Source organism: Notolepis coatsorum, assembly GCF_963971535.1.
Source record: "Notolepis coatsorum genome assembly, chromosome: 5".
NCBI lineage: Eukaryota > Metazoa > Chordata > Actinopteri > Aulopiformes > Paralepididae > Notolepis > Notolepis coatsorum.
In genome coordinates, this window is record NC_140169.1 from 93,374,207 (window position 1) to 93,395,009 (window position 20,803).

At 42.6% G+C, this 20,803-nt stretch overlaps 1 protein-coding gene across 1 annotated transcript in view; it reads left to right on the top strand.

Annotated features, from left to right (window-relative positions):
• cad (carbamoyl-phosphate synthetase 2, aspartate transcarbamylase, and dihydroorotase) overlaps positions 1 to 20,803 on the top strand; it is a 192,844-nt gene that overhangs the window by 28,230 nt on the left and 143,811 nt on the right. The window contains exons 8-16 of the mRNA XM_084315379.1: positions 726 to 835; positions 1,799 to 1,941; positions 3,477 to 3,608; positions 8,332 to 8,565; positions 12,243 to 12,464; positions 14,568 to 14,756; positions 14,952 to 15,076; positions 17,361 to 17,494; positions 18,026 to 18,138. Coding sequence (XP_084171505.1) covers positions 726 to 835; positions 1,799 to 1,941; positions 3,477 to 3,608; positions 8,332 to 8,565; positions 12,243 to 12,464; positions 14,568 to 14,756; positions 14,952 to 15,076; positions 17,361 to 17,494; positions 18,026 to 18,138 — 1,402 coding nt within the window. The remainder of the gene's footprint in view (positions 1 to 725; positions 836 to 1,798; positions 1,942 to 3,476; positions 3,609 to 8,331; positions 8,566 to 12,242; positions 12,465 to 14,567; positions 14,757 to 14,951; positions 15,077 to 17,360; positions 17,495 to 18,025; positions 18,139 to 20,803) is intronic.

A 20,803-nucleotide genomic window follows, 5' to 3' on the forward strand; every position in this document is an offset into this window, starting at 1 on the left:
GTTCATGTAGAAACACAACACATAGAATCTGTCCAGGTAGAAACGCAACACACTGCCTCTGTTCAGGTAGAAACACAACACCTAGAACCTGTCCAGGTAGAAACGCAACATACTGCCTCTGTTCATGTAGAAACACAACACATAGAATCTGTCCAGGTAGAAACGCAACACACTGCCTCTGTTCAGGTAGAAACGCAACACACTGCCTCTGTTCAGGTAGAAACACAACACCTAGAATCTGTCCAGGTAGAAACGCAACACCTAGAACCTGTCCAGGTAGAAACGCAACACACTGCCTCTGTCCAGGTAGAAACATCTAGAATCTGTTCAGGTAGAAACACAACACCTAGAATCTGTTCAGGTAGAAACGCAACACCTAGAACCTGTCCAGGTAGAAACACAACACACTGCCTCTGTCCAGGTAGAAACATCTAGAATCTGTCCAGGCAGAAAGACGACATCTATAATCTGTCCAGTTAGAAACACAACACCTAGAACCTGTCCAGGCAGAAAGACGACATCTATAATCTGTCCAGTTAGAAACACAACACCTAGAACCTGTCCAGGTAGAAAGACGACATCTATAATCTGTCCAGTTAGAAACACAACACCTAGAACCTGTCCAGTTAGAAACACAACACCTAGAACCTGTCCAGGTAGAAAGACGACATCTAGAATCTGTTCAGGTAGAAACACAATGAATGTTAGTATGTCTTTCTCTCCAGTGTCCAGTTCCACCCAGAGCACATGGCAGGACCCACTGATCTAGTCAGCCTGTTCGATGTCTTCCTGGACACTGTCAGAGACCACAAGGAGGACAAGACTGGAAAACCTGGTACACACACACACACACACACACACACACACACAAAAGACACACACAAAAGACACACACACACACAGTGAATCTTAATATAATACCTAGTAAAGACATGTCTAATGAATCTTACTGTATTCGCTCTTCCATGACCCTTTCTGTAAAGGTGGCAGTTTACTGAAAACAAATGCACACTTGCCTGATGGGGAATCAATCAAGTGTGTGGGCAAATCTTCATGGCACACAGAGAGGTCAATGGTCCTCATTCACGAACAGACTTACGAGAAAAGTTACGAGCGAATTTCATCGTAACTCTACTTGCAAGCTTTTCGGGCTGATTTTGGCATTCTCGTATCGCTAATCTGTTTGAATCTTATGGGCATCTCTCCACACGTTCAGGTACCCGGAGGAGGACCATCGTAGGTTCCCTCTTACGAGGTTATTTACGAGGAAACTTACGAGAATGTTAGTGAATGAGGTCCAATGAGCTTGTGGCCACCAGAAACACACTGGGGGGCGATAAGGGGACCCAGACAGAGACATGGAGCTCAAGGGATTCTGCTAAATGAATGGAGTGTGACGTAAAATGGCTTATACCAGTAATGGTAGAGGAGGCTTATTTGATTGAGCAACATATTTGCATGTTTAGGGTCTTAGAAATGTGTTTTTAAACTCTTCCATTCAGTGGATCTTTTTTCTTTGTTATATTTTGTGTGCATGATGATGACTTATTTTACCTTTTTTTGATGATGATTCACAAAGAAACTATGGCAAACTAGGTTAACTGTTTGGCTAGTTATGACAACAAATTGAGAAAATGTTTATTTAGTACAATATTGACATTCCTGGTATTTAAGCAGTTTGTGTGTTATCTGTTCTGTGTTCTCCATTCCCTGTTCTGTGTTCTCAATTCTGTTTTCCCTGTTCTGTATTCTTTGTTCCCTGTTCTCCATTCCCTGTTCTGTGTTCCCTGTTCTCTAGTGAAAGAGCGTATTACAGACCAGCTGACCTTCCCTGGTTCTACGAAGCCTGAGGAGTTTGTCCGGCCACGGAATGTCCTCATCTTGGGGTCTGGAGGTCTGTCCATCGGGCAAGCCGGGGAGTTTGACTACTCGGGGTCCCAGGTTAGTCAGAAGTTATTATGACTGATATGAGCTTAATCAGGTTAAGTGTTCCCACAGGTTTATAGGTTATTGGAGGTGGCGGGCTGTGTAGATGACTATACATTTTAATCTAATCATGGTTGTGTGTAGTGATGCACCGGTGTGAAAATTGTGGCCGATACCGATATTAATATTGCTGTTCTGGCCGATACCGATATTTACCGATGTCGATATCTCTGTATAGAAAACACTTTTTTATGATAATCAAATAAAGAGCTATTTTCCTAAACTTTTGTAACTTATTTTCAGAAATGACACATATTTTGAAACTATCTAAGGCCAAAACATGTAAAAAGAAGAGAAAAATATTTTTTAATTTTTATTTTTTTTATATCGGCCCAATCTTGATATCAGACCGATATCGATGTGTAAAAAAACGGCCATATCGGCCGATATTATATCGGCGGCCGATATATCATCCATCACTAGTTGTGTGTCATCATGCTGCCCTGCCTCAGAGGTAGCGGTCACTGGGTTTAACATGGGTTTGGACTTATTAATGGTTAATGATGGTTTGGACTTGTTCTTCCTGGTTAACACTTTGGTCGCCAAAAACGCTTTACCACGTCATTCCCCGCCATGCTCATTCTGCCAAAGACGCCGTACCACGTCATTGAGATCAATATTTCAAAAATCTGTGATCGCAATCATATTTCTCCCCCGGAGACTTGAGATCTACTGTTGATCCCCTCTCAACTCTCCAACGGTTCAACAGCGCCATCTGGTGGCCGATCGGCGGATCGCTCAAACCGGAAACGGAAGCTGGTGCTCATTCCAATTCGGTCCACTCACTCGCTAATAGTCCCGGGACTCAAGCTAGACACAATGGATAGCAATACGTTACCAATAACTCGATAAACAACATGATTTGGACGTATATACTATTATACAACCTGGAGATGGATCGCATATTTCAACATCCCATAATAGGAATATTTCTGCTCCACGCTCATCGCCCAACGTAAGTTTCAGCGTTATTTTTTAACGTGTTCGATACAAACTGCTCTAATGATCATATCACCCACACTAGATGAATCATCTAACGTTGGCCACGGAATTATAAACGACCCCCCCCATCCAGTCAACATCAGATGATAAGTAGTAACTTCTAGAAGCATGTCCATTTGAAATGTTTTATCTCGCGCATATCGCTATCAAACTGTATTTGATCATCAATATAATGCATTTAGGGCTATAAATCAAGTTCTGGAGAATGCTGCAGAAAAACATACTTATACTTTAGACCGTATTTTAGTATGAATATGTGAATGAAAAAGTATAACGTTGCTACACCCTGAATAATAGATACTTGACGTTGAATGGGCCATAGTAATGTCAATTTAGCAATACAATTTAAAAAGTTATAGCCCTGCAAAGAAGGGGAACTTCTCCATAGACAAATAGAGCTGGCGTGGGATGGTTTATTATGAATATAAGCCTGGCGACCAAAGTGTTAATGATGGTTTGGATTCTCTCTTGGTCTCTTCCTCTCCCAGGCTATCAAGGCCCTGAAGGAGGAGAACATCCAGACCGTTCTGATCAACCCAAACATCGCCACAGTCCAGACTTCCAAAGGACTGGCTGACAAGGTCTACTTCCTGCCCATCACAGCGGAATACGTGACTGAGGTGAGGAGACCTGGCGTCCGCTCTAAAGGTTTCAAAAAGCTTCCTTTCCTCTGTGGCTTCCCATTGCCACACAAATCCACTTCAAGGTTCTTGAGGTTCAAGGTTCATTCTGTGCAACGAGGGGAACGACTCCCCCCTACATCTGGCCAATGGTTTCTAACTACACACACCCTCAAAAGAGACCAGACTCATGCATGTGCTATAAGTATAAACTAGCCCCATTTTTGCCCGATGCATATGTGGTTAATGGCGAACGTGATAATCAAACAAGCGAGCTAGTCGCAGCAGGCTAATGTTATTTCCAGGAACAAAAACATTAATTCGGAAAGTTATATTGTTGATTCATGAACTGTCTGAGCTTCCATGTTAATATGTTATATATACGTTATTGGGTGCCAGCGGTTCTGGATCATTTACCCTTTTTTTCGATTTGAATATCCTATTCAATGTCAGGGGCCTGTATGTTGCCGTTAAAAGGCATACTGGGACTCCGAAGGTGCAGTACCGGCCAGATTCTGCTAGTAGGCAGTAGTGTTGTCAAAAGTATCGAAAAATCGATACATATCGATTCTGAATATTTAAAACGGTTTCAATACTCATTTCCCGAAATATCGATATTTAATTATTCATAAAAATAAAATCATTTTACATTTTTTTTAGTATAAGGAAGTTTCATTGTTCATTTCAATACCTGTAATAGTACAGTAGTCCACACACACACACACATGTGCATTCAGTTAAGTCGGAATATGACTGTAATACAAACAGTTCAGTTTGTCAGGTACATGCAACACAGATTACAGTGTTTACATCTGTCTGCTTGAGAAAGCAATAAAAATGATTGAAGTGAGATGAACAGTTATTTTTAAATGTGTGATCTAAAGATAAACAAAGGGTTTTAAAAGTGTTATATTTATCTTCTCTTATAGTACCAGAGAGAAGCTGAGGAGAATCAACCAGCAACAAAAGCAAAAGTTATTAAAAAAATATATATATATTTTTTTAATTTATTTTAAGATTGAACCTTTTTCCCTGTGGTATCGAAAATGATATCGATACTTTTCAAGGTATCGTATCGAAGTTCGAAATTCCAGTATCGTGACAACACTAGTAGGCAGTATCGAGAGTGCAGTAAACACTGTTCCAGACCGGGTGCTACACTCTAATGTCTCCGGGCGGACTTTTCTAGTAATGGGAAACCTAGGGCTTCTCCCGATCGCATTGAATCGTTTTCGGGACCCCCGATCCATATGTTGTGTGGTGGGTTATGTCGTGGACCAGATGGACATAGGATGTACCAGATGGTGATCAAATAATTGGAATATTCTTTTTGGAATACCACCGACCACAGGTAAGGACAAGCTGACGTCAATTTCAGCTTGATCGTGCAAGGTTATCATACCCATCCCCCTGATCGGCGTGTGTTGTGGTAATAACGAATGATGTTACTGGCAATCAAATAATCAGAAACGACCCCCCCCCCCCCCCCCCCCCCCTTTCATGCATTCATGATGAAACATGGCGTGTACAGGGACGAAACACTAATGGTTTTAGTAGAATTCACGTTGCGCCCTGTAGCCGGCCTCCCAGGAATTAGCCTGGATCATTCCGAAATTATACTCATATTCACCACGGGATAACGCGTGAACGTATTCATGAAAAAAGTAATTCTTTTTTGCATCTTGAACGGAAGATAGTTACTGTCAAATGACCATGGTATTGTATCCATAGCTATAATATAAAATATAGATTTAGCTCTACAAACAACGTGATGCACTTCACTATGTAATGAAAACCTGGCCGTGCTATAGCTAGATGGGGAAATCGAATGGCCCTGAATGTGTTAAGGTGTGGTTTAATAGCGAATGTGAGATAATCAATATCGCAAACAAATAAACAAGTGAGCTAGCTGGCTGCTGTCACAGCTAACGCTAGCGAACATTCTTTCCGGGAACAAAATCAGTCATTCTGAACGTTGCATCACGGACACTTGAAATGTGTGAGCTTAGTGAAACAACATTTGGAATTCGAAGCTTCGGCGCCGAGATTCGATTTTAATTCGAAGCTTCGAGAAAAGAAAAAAAACTTGTGAGAACTTGTACAGCACTCTGTTCAACTTTGTCAGTGCTGTAAAGTTTAAACCTTTTTAAATCTTAGACAAACAAAACACTTTGCTTTCATGAAATATTGTAAGCCGTCATTTGAGGCTTTATAAAAGCAGCACAATGAACACAAATCTGTCAGTGCAGAGTCCGACCTCATCTTAAATAACAAACAGCATTGCTTGTTGTAATTAACAAAGAGAGGCAGAGTTGATTTAGCAAAAAAAGAAAATCTTTTCTTATTTTTTTTTTTAATAATCGAATTTTATTTTCATATTCGAATCCCATGCCCATTGAACGAAGCTTCGAAGTATTTAAGACAGCCCTAGTAACATCGCCGGTCTCTGTTTCTTCATCCATCTTTTCTGTTCTCCCAGCTGTTAACAGACTGTTATCAGGGTTCCCACGGTACCTGGAAAACATTGAAAACATGGGATTAATTTTTTCATTTTCCAGGTATGGAAAGTCATGGAAACTGAGCAAAAGTTACCAATTACATGGAAATAGAAACAGTTGTCCTGAAAAATTTTATTGGATGATGTGTAATAAAATGTAACTATTGAGCACAGAATTAACATGAGTTTATAAAAACCCTTTACATGTGAACAGCTTTTACTGTAGATAGAAATGGATGATCCCATGTTGTAGAGCATGCTCTTGGCATCCTATATGGTATATTGGATGTTGGAATTTGATGCAGGCAACTTGGTGAGCCAAGGGAGCCTTGGCATCTATAGTGAAACTTGAGTGAAACTTCTTATGCAAGTTTATCCTCAAATCTAAGTGTTTTAACTGTGTGGTAAACCTGGGTTTATCAACGTTAGTTAGTAAGCAGTGCAATCTTGCTAACTAGCTAGCCAACGTTAGCTCTCATAACGAGCCAGTTAGCCAGCGCCAGGTACAGTAGCTAGCCAACGTTAGCTCTCATAACGAGCCAGTTAGCCAGCGCCAGGTACAGTAGCTAGCCAACGTTAGCTCTCATAACGAGCCAGTTAGCCAGCGCCAGGTACAGTAGCTACCAACAATAGCTCTCATAACGAGGCAGTTAGCCAGCGCCAGGTACAGTAGCTACCAACGTTAGCTCTCATAACGAGCCAGTTAGCCAGCGCCAGGTACAGTAGCTAGCCAACGTTAGCTCTCATAACGAGCCAGTTAGCCAGCGCCAGGTACAGTAGCTAGCCAACGTTAGCTCTCATAACGAGCCAGTTAGCCAGCGCCAGGTACAGTAGCTAGCCAACGTTAGCTCTCATAACGAGCCAGTTAGCCAGCGCCAGGTACAGTAGCTAGCCAACGTTAGCTCTCATAACGAGCCAGTTAGCCAGCGCCAGGTACAGTAGCTACCAACAATAGCTCTCATAACGAGGCAGTTAGCCAGCGCCAGGTACAGTAGCTACCAACGTTAGCTCTCATAACGAGCCAGTTAGCCAGCGCCAGGTACAGTAGCTAGCCAATGTTAGCTCTCATAACGAGCCAGTTAGCCAGCGCCAGGTACAGTAGCTACCAACGTTGGCTCTCACAATGAGCCAGTTAGCCAGCGCCAGGTACAGTAGCTAGCCAACGTTTGGTCTCATAACGAGGCAGTTAGCCAGCGCCAGGTACAGTAGCTACCAACGTTAGCTCTCATAACGAGCCAGTTAGCCAGCGCCAGGTACAGTAGCTAGCCAACGTTAGCTCTCATAACGAGCCAGTTAGCCAGCGCCAGGTACAGTAGCTAGCCAACGTTAGCTCTCATAACGAGCCAGTTAGCCACCGCCAGGTACAGTAGCTAGCCAACGTTAGCTCTCATAACGAGCCAGTTAGCCAGCGCCAGTTACAGTAGCTAGCCAACGTTAGCTCTCATAACGATAACCAGTTTGATTTACAAAAGCTTTTACAGAGTAAGAGTAGTAGGGGTGAAACGATGCAACCTCACGATTAATTTCGATTACGATGAGTTGAGAAGAGTAGGAAGAGAAGACAGGAGCGGACACGAGGCGAGGTGTGGAGAGAAGAGGACAGGATGAGATAGGAGAGGAGTGGAAGAGAGAACATATATCAATCCCAGTGCTCGTGTTCCAGTTCAATAAATTGTTGTTCATCTACAGCTTGTTGCATTATTTCATGCATTGATATTATCAATAAGACATAATCTCTAAGCATTTACAATGTAGGCTTGACTGGCACATCTTTTAAATCAAGTAAGTAGTCAGGTGTCCTAGGGGGTTGTGTGTGTGAGGGGAGGGGGGGCGCCGATGGGGGCGGAAAACTTCAGGGGCCTATAGATCATGACTTAATATGGTACCTGGAAAATCAGGAGGTAGTATGGAAAAAAATGTCAAGGCAAGCGTGGGAACCCTGGTTATGCTACCTGGCTAGCTAGCAAGCTGTACCCAGCATGCCATCTAGCTGTGTAACAGTCAATAGGGTCCCCCCTCAGTACCCCCCTTTCAATACACTACACAGTGTATTGAGACAAAACAATATTTGCATATACATACATTTTTATAATGGCTATTTGAAAATGTATACCCATCCCAACATTTTCTCAGAAATGACCCACCCCACCTTTAATTTGAGATGTTCAGACTGTCTCAATTAGGAACTGGTCTCATCACAACTTCCCACCTGTTGTCGTCTCCTAGGTGATAAAGAACGAGCGTCCGGACGGCGTGCTGCTGACCTTTGGTGGGCAGACGGCACTGAACTGTGGTATTGAGCTGACCAAGTTGGGTGTCCTGGAGAAGTACAACGTGCGCGTCCTGGGCACGCCTGTGGCCTCCATCGAGATGACTGAGGACCGCAAGGTCTTCGTGGAGAAGATGGAGGAGATCAACGAACATGTGGCGCCCAGCGAGGCCGCACTCTCTGTAGAACAGGTGTGTGGACACACACACACACACACACACACACAAACATACATATATACATTACACACACACACACACGCATGCACACATATACACACTAGGGCTGCACGATTAATCGGAAAAAATATCGTGACCGCGATTCATAGACTTATGCGATCTCATTTCTAAATTATGACCATTAATTTTTTTTTAAACTTTTTTAAATGTTGACAAAATAAGAATCGTGTGAGAGAATCGTGATCTCAATTCTTGGAGAGAAAAATCGTGATTCACATTTTAGCAAGAATCGTGCAGCCCTAATACACGCCAGTGCATGTGAGCGGATCGGCGCGGGCGAGAAATCCGCTATTCGCTCTAGACGGCTTGTTCCGCTCCGCTAATCGCTCATGTTGACCCCGCCCCCAAGTCGCTCACCGCTCACCTTGAATCGAGCGCTCCCCGCTCCACATCGCTCGGCAGATTTCTTTTTTTTTGGAGCATGATGTAAATTTGCTTGATTTGACCACACTACAACAGCGCTTCAATTTCACACAATTACCGTATACATCTCTCGGCATACTAATATTACATATAGACATTTTCAAGGTAAATCAAAAATATGTATAGAAAATGCAGCAATTTAGCAAAACTGTACATACGCTTCACATTCGATAAATGGGGGGGGGGGGGAGATCATGATTGCATTTATTCCAAGTGCATAATGTCACACATTGTACACTAAACCACTTGGTGTTTTAGCATTCATGAAATGCAATGCATATAGGGATATTTTTATATAGATTACGTTGCATGCCATATGTATTTTTATACTAATGTATATATCTCTTCAATTTCACACAATTACTGTATACATCTCTCGGCATACTAATATTACATATAGACATTTTCAAGGTAAATCAAAAATATGTATAGAAAACGCAGTAATTTAGCAAAACTGCATACGCGCTTCACATTCTATAAATGGGGGGGGGGGGGGGGGGGATCATGATTGCACATAAATTATTCCAAGTGCATAATGCCACACATTGTACACTACACCACTTGGTGTTTTATCATTCATGAAATGCAATGCATATAGGGATATTTTTTATATAGATTACGTTGCATGCCATATGCATTTTTATAATAATGTATATATATATCGCTTCAATTTCACACAATTACTGTATATCTCAGCATACTAATGTCTTCACAGCTGTTCGTGATGAATTTACCTGCATATCATGGTGTAGTCGTCCACAGGTATTCTGACACATGTAAAATGTCTTTACTTCAGATAAGTAGTGATTGCATTAGCAAGTGCACCATGTGTTCAACAGATACTCGACACACATGTTGTAAAAAAAACATTGCATAATAATGTTCTGTATGTACACACTTGACACTTGAAGTGTACAAGATTTATTCACCATTGGGTACGCCATGTAAAGTGCATTCATTTTGACCCGCAAATATATAAATTAGCAAAAACAACATAAAATATATAACCATTAGATTGTGTGCACCATGTGTTCACACATGCTATAAAAAAGCATTGCATACTAATGTCTTCTGTATGAAGTGGACATATATATATCTTCACTTCAGATGAAGCACACATGTAAAGTGCATTCACATGCTATAAAAAAAGCATAATGAACTGTGTATAACACTTGAAGTGGACAATATGTGTTCACTTCAGGTAAGGCACTATTGGTACAACATGTACAGTGCATTGTTTTGACCTGGACATATCTATAAAGTAGCAAAAACAACATACAATGTGTATATATTCAAGTCCATTCATTTTCGACCTGGCAAAATGGCCGATGCACATGTGCATGTAAAATATGTTTAGTGTTGACCTGACAAAATGGCAGATAACCATTATGTGTGTGCATCAGCACACATGTACATATAAAGACCATGTGTTCAACCCATACTCGGCACACTATAAACATTTGGAGTGTAAAAGATGTATTCACTTCAGATAAAAGCACCATTTTGGTACACCATGTAAAGTGCATTCAACCTGGAAATGGATCGGATATTTCGACATCCCATAATAGAAACATTTCTGTTCCACGCTCATCCCCCAACGGTGCGAGGAAGCCACGGTGAGTCCCAGCGTTATTTTTTAACGTCTTCGATACGAACTGCTCTAATGATCATATCACCCACACCAGATGAATCATATAACGTTGTCCACGGAATTATAAACGACCCCCCCCCCCCCCCATCCGGTCATCATCAGATCATACTTAGTAACTTCTAGAACCACGTCCATTTGAAATTTTTTATCTGGCGCCGATCGCTATAAAACTGTTTCATCATCAATATAATGCATTTGGGGCTATAAATCATGTTCTGGAGAAAGCTGCAGAAAACGACAAACATACTTATACTTTAGACCGTATTTTAGTATGAATATGTGAATGAAAAAGTATAACGTTGCTACACCCTGAACAATAGATATAGGACGTTGAATGGGCCATAATAATGTCAATTTAGCAATACAATTTAAAAAGTTATAGCCCTGCAAAGAAGGGGAACTTCTCCATGTTAAATAGGGCTGGCGAGGGATGGTAAATTATGAATTTAACCCCGGCGATCAAAGTGTTAAATAACGTTGTTTATCCATTCACTAGCTCTACTAAGCGATGATAGCTAGCCTAGCCACAATGCTATGGTCGCTGCCATTAACGTTAGCATGTAAGCTAACGACAACAACAATGGCGTCATATACTTTTTCTAACAGGATGTGAGTGACTGTTCACCCTTCTCATTGGTTGAAAATGGCCATGTTTGTACATCGCCATCTGTTGCTTTGGCATTGTACTACATGTACATGCCAAACACGCTACATGTTAAACCACTGTGAGCGGCCCGGAGCGGAGGAGAACTCTCGCTCCGGACGTCGCGCCGACCCATTTTAAAACCCACTCCGTCGCTCACGTCAAAACCACCCGCTCCGCTCACGCTCCGATCCGCTCACATGCTCTGATACACACGCATATACATTCATACATGTACGCACACACGCATACATAAATAGTTACACACACACACGCACACACACATACGGTACCTCTTATTAGAGCTAGCAAAATAGCAGTTACAAGACATGTAAAGAAACGAAACATTTGTTCGTTTACTGTTTCACAATTGAGTACCTCAGATGAAGAGCCATATAATTCAGTTTGAAGTGTTTTATTAAAGATGGTAAGTTAGAGAGTGTTGTGTTCATTCATAGTTAAAGACAGTAGAGGTTGAGTACTTTATTATCTAAAGATGGTACATTAGAGTATTGTGTTCATTCATAGTTAAAGACGGTAGCGGTTGTGTTTGAGTGATTTGGGTTGACTTTACAACTGATAATACATGGTCTGTCCAAAAGAGTTAACTGGTTCTTCAGTGCAAGTGTTTGATTATGAACACAAACCAAACTTAAATTGACTTATACAATCTAAACAATCATAATGAACACTGCTCATGTCCAATAATACATATAATATTACTTGGTAAACTAATAAGTCTACAAAGACCAAGTAGTCAAGTATTCGGTCATAAAAATAAGTAGACTCGGCAGTCGTGCATATAGCTATTTAGTGCCTGTGTGTCCTATCATATTGGCTCCATTTTTTCCCGTTTAACTTGTTTTCTTAACAGGTTAGCTCTCCATCCATCCCTCTTTCTCTCATCCCCAGGCAGTAGCAGCGGCAAATCGTCTGGGCTACCCCGTCCTGGTTCGCGCTGCGTTCGCCCTAGGCGGTCTGGGTTCAGGCTTTGCCAACAATGCAGAGGAGCTGACGTCCCTGGTGACCTCGGCCTTCGCCCACACCTCCCAGGTCTTGGTGGACAAGTCTCTGAAGGGCTGGAAGGAGATTGAGTACGAGGTGGTCCGGGACGCCTATGACAACTGTATCACTGTGAGTGGGATTTTAAATCTGTAAATACAGGGTAATCTGATGGATTATAATATTTAAATATAGGGTAATCTAATATATTATTAATCTGTAAATACAGTATAGTCTGAGATGTTTGTGGTTATAATATGTAAATGCAGGGTAATCTGGTGGATTATAATCTAAATACGGGGTAGTCTGATGGATTATAAATACAGGGTAGTCGGGGGCGGCTAGGTGGTGTAGTGGACAAGGCGCTCGCCACCAATGCAGGAGACGCTGGGTTCGAGCCCAGCTCTCGGCATTGCTATCAGCTTGGCTGGTCGTTCATACTAACACAATTGGCAGTGTTAGGGGTGGGAAAGCTGGTGGGTGGGTCCTGGTCGTTGTAAACAGCGACTCCTACAGTTCGGTCGGAGCGCCTGCTCAGCGCGGATAGGATCTAAGGGAGGTAGTGTGATCGGTGATCCTTCCACACGTTACACCCTCTCAGTGAGAGTCCGCGCTGCCAGGTGAAAAGAAGCGGTTGATACACGTGTGTCGGAGGAAGCACGTGATAGCCTCCACTCTCCCAGACCGACTGTGGGGGGTAAGTGCGCAGCGAACAGGAAGGGGATTGGGAATTGGCATAACGACTAACATTGGGATGGGAGAAAAACGGAGGAAAAAGGAGGGGGGAAAAGATAAATAAATAAATAAATACAGGGTAGTCCAATGGATTATAAACTGTAAATACAGAATAATCTGATGGATTACAATCTGTAAATAACGGGTAATCTGATGGATTATAATATGTAAATACAGGGTAGTCCAATGGATTATAATTTGTAAATACAGGTAGATGGTAACAAATAGCTCTGTTTGAAACTATAAATGATCTGTTTGTCTCTGGTGCTCCTACCCTCTCACCACCTTTACCATACAAAGAAGCATCTAAGAGCAATGTTGGTTCACTTTGTTACAAAGAAGCGTCCTCTAAGAGCAATGTTGGTTCACTTTGTTACAAAGAAGCGTCCTCTAAAAGCAATGTTGGTTCACTTTGTTACAAAGAAGCATCCTCTAAGAGCAACTTTGGTTCAATTTGTTACAAAGAAGCATCCTCTAAGACAGTGTTTCTCAACTGGTGGGTCGCAACCCAAAAGTGGGTCGCGGGGTCATTTTGAGTGGGTTGCGGATGTGTGTGTAAAAAAAAATATATATATTTTTTGTACCTATTTTTGTGAAAGTGGCTTCTCAGCTCTGGTCCAGCTGAAGACAAAGCAGACAAACAGATTGGACATTGAGCATGACCTCAGAGTTGCTTTGTCTACCATCACCCCAGACTTTGAGACTCTTGTCAGGAGCAAACAACATCCCCCGTTATCCCATTAGTTCCCTGGGATGTTAAGCTAAGAAGTCTGCTATGAAGAATATATTATTTATTATTATTATTATTATTTTATTTCATTGGGTTTTGTTGCACTTTTTTGAGTTTATTTCATGTTGTTAACAGTGCATGAAAGATTGTGTATTACTGCAAAAAAGAAAATTTGAAATAAATCATAGTGGTTAAAAAATTTGGGTCGCGACTTAATGACTAAGGAAAATGTTGGGTCCCGAGGCTAGACCAGTTGAGAGCAATGTTGGTTCACTTTGTTACAAAGAAGCATCCTCTAAGACGGGGGTCTCAAACTCAATTTACCTGGGGGCCGCTGGAGTTTATTTTTTTGCAAAATCAACTCTGCCTCTCTTTGTTAACTACAACAAGCAATGCTGTTTGTTATTTAAGATAAGGTCGGACTCGGCACTGACAGATTTGTGTTCATTGTGCTGCTTTTATAAAGCCTCAAATGATTGCAATGTCGGTTCACTTTGTTACAAAGAAGCATCCTCTAAGGGCAATGTTGGTTCACTTTGTTACAAAGAAGCATCCTTAACAATGTTGGTTCACTTTCTTTCAAAGGGTGATATTTTGGGGAGATTATATATATATATATATATATATATATATATATATATATATATATATATATATATATTGAAGATTATAAACGATATTCAAGAATTTGTAACTAGTTATTGTAGAGGTAATTATTATTCTCAACTACCAGGATCAGCTTTAAATAGTTTGGATTTTGTCCCGTGTAGGTGTGTAACATGGAGAATGTGGACCCACTGGGCATCCATACCGGGGAGTCCATCGTGGTGGCCCCCAGCCAGACTCTCAACGACTATGAGTACAACATGTTGCGTGACACCGCCATCAAGGTCATCAGACACCTTGGCATCGTGGGAGAGTGTAACATCCAATACGCCCTCAACCCAGAGTCCGAACAGGTAAGTCATTCACCTGCCAGACTCCATAGGAACTACAACCCAGACAGAGCCATGTTGGTTTTAACCGTCAATACAGAACATAATTTTTTAGAACATCCATCGGCCTCCCGAGTGTAGCTGAATTTTCCTCCCATACTAGTTGTTTGTGCCTTGGTTGAAAGACAAACTTGAAACAGATTTTCTTTTGTGTTTCAGTACTATATCATTGAGGTGAATGCTCGTCTGTCTCGGAGTTCAGCGCTGGCCAGTAAGGCTACAGGTTATCCTCTGGCCTACGTAGCTGCTAAACTGAGCCTGGGAATCCCTCTGCCTGTACTGAAGTAAGTCTCTCTACATTAAATATTGAATGGAATATGCACATAGTTTAGTGATTGAGTGTACAAGGACCTCGTAGCCGGCCCGATGATCTGTACTCGTGCGTCCCTATCGTTGTTCACTAATATTACTTGGTGTTCTGTATATAGCACGTCTTGTTTGTAAATGATTATGACGTTTGTAGGGAGAACACTTCGGAAACCAAATCAAATGCACATATTTTGGGGAGACAGTCTTATGTCACTGCTCCAGGAACCGAATGAAACCATGTGATGTCCAAGAACCTGTCTGCACGAGCTTTCATGTCCCTGGAGTCTCTCCCCCAAAGATGTGCAGTGCAGATGTGTGTGGGGTTTGGTGTTGTGTCAGAAGCGGATGTGTGTGAGGTTTGGTGTTGGAAGTAGATGTGTGTGAGGTTTTGTGTCTGAAGTAGATGTGCTTGCGGTTTGGTGTTGGAAGCAGATGTGTGTGGTTTGGTGTCGGAAACGGATGTGCTTGCGGTTTGGTGTCAGAAGTAGATGCGTGTGAGGTTTAGGGCTGAGCCCAAACGTTCGAACATTCGTTCGTTACGTTGGCATTCGAATTCTAAATAAACATTCTAATTTAATTTTCTTTTATAATTTTCTTTATTTTTCCTCCCCTCCCCCCCCCCCCCCCCCCCCCCCCCCCTATTCATTCTGTTTAAACCAATGGGGTTTTTCTTCACAGTTGCAGATAAAGATTAGGCTACACTAATATTATAGTATTAAAAGAAACTGCGTTATATTCATTAAAGAAAGTTGATTTAGTTGGGCTGGGGCTTCTCCCTGGGCTGGGTCTGGAAAGTTGAAAAAATTAAATAAAGAAAATACTCATTAATCAGATGAATCACTTTATTCAAATTGAGGATTTAGTTTGAGGATATTTAAAATAAAACAACGTATTTTATTCTTTTAATTAAAAACAAAGGTTCGATCGGGCGGCTAGGTGGTGTAGTGGACAAGGCGCTCGCCACCAATGCAGGAGACGCTGGGTTCGAGCCCAGCTCTCGGCATTGCAATCAGCTTGGCTGGTCGTTCATACTAACACAATTGGCAGTGTTAGGGGTGGGAAAGCTGGTGGGTGGGGGTCCTGGTCGTTGTAAACAGCGACTCCTACAGTTCGGTCGGGGCGCCTGCTCAGCGAGGATGGGATCTAAGGGGGGTAGTGTGATCCTTCCACGTGTTACACCCTCTCAGTGAGAGTCCGCGCTGCCAGGTGAAAAGAAGCGGTTGATTGGCTACACGTGTGTCGGAGGAAGCACGTGATAGCCTCCACTCTCCCAGACCGACTGTGGGGAGTAGGTGCGCTGCGCAGCGACCAGGAAGGGGATTGGGAATTGGCATAACGACTAACATTGGGATGGGAGAAAAACGGAGGAAAAAGGAGGGGGAAAAATATCAATAAAACAAACAAAAAAAAACAAAGGTTCGAACGTCCGTTCAAAAAAACCCTGACGAAGTTCGAATCCCAAAAACAGGCTTCGGGACAGCCTTAGTGAGGTTTGGTGTTGTGTCAGAAGTAGATGTGTGTGAGGTTTGGTGTCTGAAGCAGAGTTTTGCCTACAAGATGATTAAATAAACGGTCTATAATAGGACTGGGTGATAAAACGATAACGATAATTATTGTGATTTATTTTCAATACAATTCTCTTTTTTTTGTGACCTGCAACAGGGCAGTTTTAAAACCAGAGACAGTGGACAGACTTGTCTGTCTTGCCAGCAAATTAAAGTAATGGCTTTGCTTGTCCAAATGACAATACTGACCAAATTGAGATTTCCTTTTGTCCCTCTTGTTTCCTCTTGTCCATTTATTATGTTTGCTTTCTAATTGAAAATACAGTTTGAAACCGTCTGTAGGCTATGTGTGCTAGCAGAGCTAGTCTCCAGTCGCGAGTCACGGTGCACGTGTGTGGTGGTTTGTCCACCAAAAAAGCACCAAAAGATGGAAAAGAAACTAGCAGAGCCAGAACTGTTCAACTCCCCTGGAGCCACAGCCGGCAGAGAAGCCGGTTTACTTTCGCTTTCAAACCAGATGCAGCCTGAGAACTGGAGTGTGAGGGGCTGTAACACTAAAGATGGCGGCAACGACAAAGAATAGCTGCAAAATAAACATACATCTGTTTACACAAATAATATTTTTTTTAATACTTATAACAATATCGATATAGAGTGATATGATAACATTATCATATCGTTATCGTGATATAATTTTTGGCCATATCGCCCCAGCCCTAGTCTATAAGTGATTTCATTGTGTTTTCTTGTCCAGGAACTCTGTGACCAACTCAACAACGGCCAACTTTGAACCCAGCCTGGATTACTGTGTAGTGAAGGTGCCTCGCTGGGACCTCAGCAAGTTCCTCCGAGTGTCGACCAAGATCGGAAGCTCCATGAAGAGTGTTGGTAAGAAGAACTCTAGAAAAACAACTTTAACTAATGCTTATTACAAGGACCTTAATATAAAGCGTTACCAATGCAAGAAAAATCCAACTTTAAACTCGAGATAAACTACATTAAAAGCGAGAAAAACTCTACTTTAAATTCAAGAAAAACTACATTACACTCAAACACTCCAAAAAAGTATAAATAATTGACCATGGTACTGTCATGGTAAAAGTTGTGTATCTCCATATTTTGTACTCGGATAATACTGTTATAATCTAACACATATTTGTGTAATTTTCAACAAGTTTATATAAGTCTTTGAGGTATTTACATTTGCTCATTATACATCCCAGCCCTGACCGACGGTAGTAAAACCGGGTACGCACAAGGTCCTTGAAGTGCTTAAAGTGCTAGATTTTTGACCAAAGAAAGTCGAGGCCTGGAATTCCTTGAAAACAGCCAATTTTTTTACGAGGTGCTTAAAAAGTAAATGAAATTAAAATCAAATGTCTGTTGGAACCCTGGTCAAATGAGCTATTTCCTCTGTAGGCGAGGTGATGGCCATTGGAAGGAGCTTTGAGGAGGCCTTTCAGAAAGCTCTCAGGATGGTGGATGAGAACTGTGTGGGCTTCGACCACACCATCAAACCCGCCTCTGACCAGGTAAGAACTAACAACGTCACGGTATGAGATTTTGATTTAGCTTTGTTTATGAAGTGACATGCACGTATGTTAAGCATTTGTAGTTAACAAGAAGATGGGTGCACCAACTTTAGCAATAAGCTAATTTCCATCTGTAGTCCTTAAACAAATAAGTACAAAACAGTACCTGTAACTGAGGGGTACAATTCCCTGACTGTATTGTTAGATATGATACTTACTACCACTACCTCTTGTACTTTAGACTCTGGCCACCCAGTACTAGGTATAAATAATTATGATAAACACTCCCACCTGATGAAACGGATCCAACACAAATGTACCAAGTCGAAAGTCTGCGTTTAATAATAATACATAGCAAAAGGTATGTACAACGATCACTTAATTACATTTATGATTTGAAATAGTATGCACTTTTATGGCAAATGAGTATTCGTAGGTAGATCAATATCGAATGTCCAATCTCTGATTGCGCAGGAAGCAAATATACAACCTGGAATATTTAGGGAACAATAGCAATGATACTTGAATGATTATATAGCTGGATACACTAGGGGAAGGTTCCGACTGCTTGTAGGACAGCTGGAGGGGGGGGGTAGAGTCTGGCTGTATCCCGTCTGGCCGAGGGTATCCTGGGAGAGCCCACAGTCGTGCGACCCGGTGCCCAGCGATCCTCGATCCACAGATGAAAGCAGTTGGACTCTCTGTGGCCGGCGTCCTCCGGTCCACAATGGAGAGACGTGAGGCGACCTCGTCGTGTAGAGCGTCTTCTCACCTGTCGTCCTCTCCGGGGGGGGTATTTCCAACACACCGCAGTGTTGGCCTTTATCCATAGAATAATCAAAGTACTCAAAGCATAATCCAAGCCGGGGAAGGCTAGCCGTCGTCGGTAGAATAATCCAATATACAGGTCCACTCGCTCTTTGGCCTGGAGCTCCTCGGGTGCAGCTTCACGTGGGGTCAACCACCCTGGATAAGCGTCCAGCTGATGCCCGAAACGATGGGGGTGCTGATTACTATAGAACTCTTACCGCACGAGGCACTACATATGAATAGACTATTATTAGCTTAATAGAATACGTCCAACTCGACGATATAGTGCCAAATATGACTATTCAAATATTAATATACACGATGTCTCAATGCCGATACTGGGCCGAATTGGCCTTACTGCCCACACGTGGTTCGCGGGGAGGCTTTTGCGTCTGTCACTCTGTTGGAGGGTAAGGAACTGGACTAAAAGAAAGCTCTACTTTAATAGCGCAGTATATATACGCACTATGAACAAATAGTACCATTAGTGGTGCGGTAGACATATTCCTACGCGGAACTAGGACTTGTCCATACATGTTGAGCGGTACGATTGAACCTGGTCTGAGGGGTATGGCGACCTGGCACCAAGGTCTCGTCCAATGGTAGAATGGAGACTATTATGGGATGTTCAGTAGACTAGAAGGGATATTCAATGCATATTGTACAAGGAATATACAAGGGATATCAGGGGATATACAAATACAATTAAATATATATATATAAATAAATATATATATTCGGTTTAATCTGATCCTTCAGAACAGCCGCCCCCTAATTGGTCCCAACCTAATTAGTTAAGCAGAGACAGATTAACCGCACTGTCTACCACTCAAGGGTTCGCTGTAAGGGTCAGTCAACTCACAAAGTCATAGGGTCATGGTCATCATCGATTGTGTCTGGGAGTCGGGGCAGTTCTATGAGCCTCGCCACAGGACGGGTGTAAATGCGCCCCTGGACGAGTACTTCAGCTGCTCGGACCTTGCCATCGGCACCGGTGATCACTTTGCTTACGCGGCCAGCCGGCCACATAGCTCTGGGTAGTGACTGGTCAATAATCATGACGACTGTTCCTTCCGTCAAATTGTCTCTCTCTTTTACCCACTTCTGGCGGGTCTGTAGAGACGGTAGGTAGTGCAGTAGGAAACTGCTCCAAAACTTGTCGGCTAATACTTGGCTGTACCTCCACATTCGTCGGCCGTTCGCTTCTTCAGGCCAGTACATTGTCTGGGGTAACGCGGGATCTAGCCGCCCCATCAGGAGGGTGTTGGGGGTGACTGGGTCGACATCTGCTACATCACTGGAGACGTAACCGAGGGGCTTTGAGTTCAATACTCCCTCAATCTCCGTGAGGACTGTCATTAGGACTTCTTCCGCCACAGTCTGGGCCCCAAGTACTGCGTACAGGGCTGTCTTTATAGAACGTACTTCTCGTTCCCAAGTTCCACCGAAGTGGGGTGCGTTTGGGGGGTTGAATTGGAAGTCAATCTGGGCTGGAGCGAGGTGGGTCTTAAGTTCTGGGCCCATAGCTTGGAAGCTCTCCCTCAGCTCTCTTTCTCCGCCTTTGAAGTTTGTCCCGTGATCGGACAATAATGTAGACGGTTTTCCTTTCCGTGATGTGAATCTTCGGAAGGCCATAAGGAATGAGTCTGCGCTCATGGTCGGAAGGAGCTCGATATGTATCGCTCTGGTGGTCATGCATTTGAATACAATACCCCACCGCTTCTCGGTGCCTCTTCCTTTCTTTATGTGCAGCGGGCCAAAACAGTCCATGCCTGTTGAGTGGAATGGCTTGTCGCCGAGTCGGAGGCGACATGGAGGTAGGTCAGCCATCCGTGGTATGCTGGGCTGCGCGCGC